General features: G+C 45.8%; 1 protein-coding gene across 1 annotated transcript in view; it reads right to left on the bottom strand.

Annotated features, from left to right (window-relative positions):
- ACAD10 (acyl-CoA dehydrogenase family member 10) overlaps nucleotides 1–6,286 on the bottom strand; it is a 65,176-nt gene extending 58,890 nt beyond the window's left edge. Inside the window, exons 1-2 of the mRNA XM_006147996.3 lie at nucleotides 6,151–6,286; nucleotides 575–768 (exon numbers count right to left, since the gene is read on the bottom strand). Coding sequence (XP_006148058.1) covers nucleotides 575–755 — 181 coding nt within the window. The 5' untranslated portion in view covers nucleotides 756–768; nucleotides 6,151–6,286. The remainder of the gene's footprint in view (nucleotides 1–574; nucleotides 769–6,150) is intronic.
- Between the last annotated feature and the right edge of the window lie 105 nt (nucleotides 6,287–6,391).

The following is a 6,391-nucleotide window of genomic DNA, read 5'->3' on the forward strand; positions in this document are numbered from 1 at the left end:
GGAGAAAGCAAGCTCCCAGGTCCGGGACTCGAACCACAGTTGGTGGTGTGGGAGTCCAGGGCCTTTAACCACCACACCACCTGCTGGCCCACTAAATAAACTAATTCTTTAACTATTTCTTTATATATATATATACACACACACACACACACACACACACACACACATATATATATAATTTCATAAGCAGCGCAGTTTCCAGAGAAAGGTGGGTAAATTCTAATCATAATAGCCTTGACAGCTCACCACTTACTGATGACTTAGAATGAGTTGAGCATTCACTGTGCTAAGCCAGTGCTTTCCATGGACTATTTCATTTAACCTTCCCCCAGATCCATGGATAGAGGTGTGATTATTAGCCTAAATTTAATGGTCAGGAACCTACAACTCAAGAAAATGACTAATTTGCCCTAAGGCATTCAGCCACTAAGGGGTAATTGGAATTTGATTCAAGAGCCAGCGTATTATATATCGTGCAGGGAATAACTGCTGCTTAAACCTTCTTAAACCTGCTTAAACCTTCTCTGGCTCTTCTCCCACTCTTCCCCAAAGTGGAAGAGAATGTAGCGCTCACCTGCAGCCACGCTCCCTGGAGAAGGAATGAGAACTCCGCCCATGTCGAAAATCACCGCTCTGTAGGTGCTGCTGCCTCCAGAATGCGTCCATCGATGGGTTCCCTGGTGCCTGCCCCAGATGTGTTTCAAGGCCGCACTCCACGGGAGAGGAGAGGACTGGAAAAGCTTCCCAATGTACATGTTGAGGCCACGGCTGTGTGGGGAGAATGCAGAGGGCACAGCTCGCCTCCAATCCAGACTTCCATCCTGGAGCTTGGGCTGTGGGCCAGCCCCAGCTGATTGCCAATGAACATGTCAAACCACTTCCTCAACTGGCCTCAGTGTCCCCCACTCTCCAACAACTCAGGAAAGGCCTCCATCAGCCACTCAGCTGCCCAAGTTGCGAAGCTGGGATTCAGCCCCAACTCCCCGCAATCTTGGCCTAGAGCCACCTCAGCTTATTTCTCGGGGTTGTCAATTCCTCTTCCTGAAAACCACCATCTCCTGCTCTCCAATCTCACTGCCATAATCTTACCCAGTCCCAACTAGTCCCCCAGTCTCTGCTCAAACCTTTCTCCAATTCTTTCTTCACTCTTCTCCCCATGCAGTCTTGCGCAATAGCAAATCTGATCATATCCTCCCCCCCCATTTAATTGTTTAAGCAAGAAATCACCCCCCAGGGGGGATGGTCACGCCGCAGTCCCTTCTCCTCCATTCTCCTCTCGGGATCTTGGGCACGCACGCACAAGTGCCCGGCGTGAGTTTTAAGCCACAGGGTCCGGGACACAAACCACGGTCGACTATGTGGGAGTCCAGCGACATAGCCATTACGCTAACTGCTGGTTCCCAAGAGATCATTTACTTTCTTTCAACTTTTATGTAAGCTGAAATCCACCAATGGTGCTGCAATGGTAATGCAATGCTGTGTTGCTCAACCCAATGGGAAGGTCCTGGGTTTGTGTCCAGAGGTCTCCCTGTATGTGTTGGGTAAGCATGCATGTGCCATGCATGATCCAGGTTGACTGAGGCTTGCAGCAGATCACAGCATGTAGACCCCACTGAGGACACCTGTGACTCTCATTGTTCTCTTCTTCAATAAAACAAAATAAACTTTTTTATAAAAGAAGAGAATTGAGGTGGGGCTAGCAGGTGGCATAATGTAAGGCGTTGGATTCCCACATAGCCAACCGCAGTTCGAGTCCTGGACCTGCAGTTTGTTCTCACTCTCCCTCTCTCTCTCTGTCTCCTTGGTGAGTACATGTGCCCTATAACTAACCTGAAAATAATAATAATACATTATAAAATTAAATAATTTAAAAAAAAAAAGAATTCAGGGGCTGGGAGATGGTGTGGTGGTTAAGGCACTGGACTCGTACATGGCTGACTGCAGTTTGAGTCCTAGACCTGGTGGCTTGCTTTCTTGCTTTCTGTCTTGCTCTTGCTTTCTCTGGTCCAATGAAATAATAATAATAAATAAAATTAAATAATTATTTTTTTAAAATAATAGAAGAAAATTCTATTTCCTCATGAAAATCTTTCTTTTTTAAAAGTGATTTCTATAGTTAAAAAGCTTTTTACTAAAACATAGACAAGAGCAAAACAAGTTAGGAAGATAGCCTACAAGCTTTTGGGAGTCATTTCAGTGATGTCATAGAAACTCAAAAAACTAGATAAGCATCTTGCCCAGCGGTGGATGTGCTGCTCTACTGACTGCAGCCACATGGGAGGCCAGGGTTCGATTCCCAGCCCACCCTAAAAGCTGGGTGTAGGGCAGTACCTGTGTTCTCAGGCACTCAGGAGGCTGAGGCAGGAGGGTTGCAAATTCATGGCACATGGGCACCATAGTGAGATCCTACCTGAAAGAGCTGGGCAGTGGCACATGCCTAGTCTTAGCTAGTCAGGAGGGCCAGGAGAACAGCTTATTAGTGAGACCCTGTCTAACAACCAACCAACCATCCAACCAACCCCAAAAAATGACATAAACATCTAAAGAAGGGAATCTTAAGCAGTAAATATTGAAAACTATATGTTTCTCATGTAGTTGGAAATTTGCTGACTTTTAAGAATCCATTTTTATAAATTTACTTATTTATTTCTCCTGAGAATGAGACAGACAAAGGCCTGCCCAACAGGGTATTCGCGCTGTGATCTACCCCAGCCTCAGTCAGCCAGGATCATGGGCACAGGTGTGCACACAGCTGACATGTGCAGGGAGACCTCAGGAAGTAAACATGGGACCTTCTCATGTGGCCTCAGCATGGTGCACTGGATTACTGGTGCACTTTTTTTTGGGGGGGGAACACATTTTAAAATTCAAAATTTCACAGTTGAGGGCCCCCAGATGGTGTGATAGTTAAGGGTGCGGGATTCCCACATGGTTGACCACAGTTTGAGTCCCGGACCTGACAACTTGCTTTCTTGCTCTCTTTTTCTCTCACTCTGTCCCTTTCTGGTCAAATTAAAATAAATAAATAAGTAAAGTTAAATAATTATTTAAAAATAAATAAAGTTAAATAAAGTAATTCTAAAAAAAAATTGCAATTGAGGACTGGCCCCTAGCCCAGTAATTTAGGGAGCTAGATCCCACATGGCCAACTATGTATTTCAAATCCTGGTTCCAGAGATTTGAAAGACGTGCTAGGCATGTGTGCTCGCATGCTCCAAATCCCAACAGCATCAAAAAATGGAAAAGGGACTACAGTTTTACTATACTCCATAGTGGGGGGCTAGTGGGGGTGCTTTCCTTATCTCCCTCTCCATCTCTCTCTCAAGTGAGTGCACATGCCCTCTGGCAGTTAAAAAAATAATCAAAGGGTTGATTGGCATTTCCACTTTTACTTACATTCCTATGCCAAGAACAAAGTTTATGATAGAAAGAGAAATTTATTTACAGGCTTGTAAAAGTGTCAATATATTTTGTGTGGGGGCAGAGATGAAAGTGTCTTTGGGGCCTGAAGGGCCAACTTTAATCCTTATCATGGATGCTGTCCTTCACATATTCCCCCTAATGGATGCATGGGCAATGTTCCCACAGTAGCTTGCTTATTCTTTCAACTGGAGAGGATTGTTCTAGCTGCTTCCAAAGTTCTTCAGAGAGGGAGAAAAGTGCTGTACTCGCTCATACCTCCAGGCCTCGGTGTGCCTGCTGTGCTCATTGACTGAAACACCTTTCCTGACTTTATCTGCCTGGTGAATTTCCATTCATTTTTATATCACAGCCTCAGCTTTATCTCCTCCAAAGGAAGCTTTTTTTTCTTTCCAGGCAAACTGTGGTTCCTTCTTTTTTTCAAAACTCCTGTTGGAGCAACAGTACCGTGAAACTGCTTTCACATCTATCCACCCCTAGACTTGTAAGTACCTTCCAACAAGGACTATCATATTCATCTTTGTATACATCCATCTCCTGGGGCCTACTACAGGTTCTAGATACATAGCAGGTATTCAGTAGGAGCTGGAAGGATGCATAGATTGGGGCCAGCAGTTGGCGTGGAGGTTAAGGCTCTGGATCCCACATGGCCAACTGCACGGTTCAAGTACATGACCTGACGGTTTGCAAATCATGGCAGGTGTTTGTTCATGCATGCCCCAAATCCCAAAAGGAGACTGGATGAGGAGTGACTGTTGTGGCCATCCTCCCAGTGGGGGTGGGGGATGATTTCTCACTTTCTTTCACTCTTTCTCTCTGTCTCTCTCTGGTGAAGGTACACATCCTACAGGAAAAACTTTTTTTTAAAAAAGGGAAGGATGCATACACAGATGAATCAGAAAAAGTAAAGCTAGAGACAGACTTAGTGCTTGGTAACCACAAAGAGCTTTAACATGCCCAGCTTGCCCATACAGGGCTAACAATTATTTTCTGGAACTGGCATCTTGCTTCTGTACTGTAAAGAGTATTTGCCAGAGGACCAGCAGATGACATAATGGTTATATTGCTGGGTTCACACATGGCCAACCACAGTTCGAGTCCTCGATCTGTGGCTTCAAACTTATGCCAGGTGCATGTGTGTGCATGCCTAAAATCCCAAGAAGAGAATGGAGAAGGGATTGTAGTGGCCATCACCGCCAGGGGGAAGTTCCATCACCGCCAGGGGGTAGTTGCTCTTTCCCGCTCTATGCCTCCCCACAAACCCTCCTCAGAGTGCACATGCCCTAAGGCAAAAACCTCTAAAAAAAAAAAAAAAGTGTCTTCTCACTGCCGCTTAGAATACTGTGATTAACATAGTGATACAGATTTAATATCTAAGTTATGCTTTCATAAGTATGTTCACATAGTTGTGTGTGGTCATACATTAAGGAGATAGCTTAATAATGAGATTAGGGGTGTTGGCTCTGAAACCAGATTGCCTGGGTTCGAATTCTAGTTTTACCATTTACCAAGTGTGAGATCTTAAACAAGTTACAGGGACAATTATAGTACCTGTCTCATAAAGTTGTTACAGCGCATGAGATAAAGTATTCAAAGCACTCAAGTTAGTAACTGGCACACCACTGGATGTTATCTATTACTGTAATATGCTATGAAAAGTTCACATGAAGTCTCATGTTACAGACATATACTGTGGTTTCACGGTGTACGCACTTTCACATAAAAGAGTGATTCGCAACAGGGGTTGGGGTTGATTTTGACTCCACAGGGACATTTTGAAATGTCTGGAGACATTTTTAGTAGCCACCAATCAGAGGTGCTACTGTTGTCTAGTGGGTCAGGACAAGAATGTTTCTAAACATTGTACAATGAACTGGACACACACATGCACCCCAAAGACTGATCATGACCCAAAATGTCAAAGATGCAAAGGTTGAATAAAACTGATATGAACAGTATATGCTGAAACATAATTAACTGGGTACAGTTTACAAGCTATAATATAGGCATTTATCATGAGATCATGCGATAAATGTATATTCCTGTACCTACACATGTCCACGATGTACTGTGACACATCTTATATATCACTATAGCATATACCTAGAATAGCATCGACATGTATGTTTTAATTGTGGCTGTCATTATCTACATGTAAAAGCAGTTTTACATACTGGAAAGAATGCTAATGAAGTCTTTTGCAGCCATCATTTCATCCTCACAACCGTAAGAAGATGTTTTCCCAACTTGATGCAATGACTAGCTCAAGGTTACACAACAGGTGATGAAAGTCCACTCCGAACGGGCAAGGAGTGTATCTTATTCACCGATGTATCTCGAGGACCCCAACAATGCCTATGTTCTCGTAAACAGTTGTGAAGTGATGGGGTGGGGAGCAGGACCCTGACCTATCGCCAACACCGTGCTCTTCAGCAGCCTATCGCCTTGACCTTAAACGGAATCAAAAATCCCGGAATCGAGCCCCAGAAAAGCAACTTCACCTCTCTGGGCCTCATGGTAACTATCTGTAAAGCTGGGCGGATACAAAAGCAACTCCACCTCGGGTTAGAGAGAGGGGTCAGACAAGAGCAAAAGGCTGTCTGCCAGTGCAGGTTCTCGGACAACTCCGAAACCCAGCGGAGGCTGGAAGCCCGCACGGCCGGTCGAGGCGGGTAAGGATGAGGGACCTCGGACAGGCAGAAGGTAACTCGGGCCTGGGCGCAAACCCACCGCTCAGCCTCACGGAGGGCCCAGCGCCTGCAACCCCAGCGACGTCCTTCGCCTCCGACCTCTCCAAGCTCCTACCCGGAAGCGCGCAGGCTCTCCTTCGTGCCACCCCGCCCAATCGGCCAGCGCGCTCGCGTGCGCATGCGTGACCCCGCGGGTCAGCGACGGCGGCCGGGAGGCGGAAGTGGAGGTTGTTGTGGCTCTGAGGGCTGCGCGAGGAGCTGCTGCTGCTGAGGCGGCGGCG

The sequence above is a fragment of the Tupaia chinensis genome, unplaced genomic scaffold, assembly GCF_000334495.1.
Source record: "Tupaia chinensis unplaced genomic scaffold, TupChi_1.0 Scaffold000226_1, whole genome shotgun sequence".
NCBI lineage: Eukaryota > Metazoa > Chordata > Mammalia > Scandentia > Tupaiidae > Tupaia > Tupaia belangeri.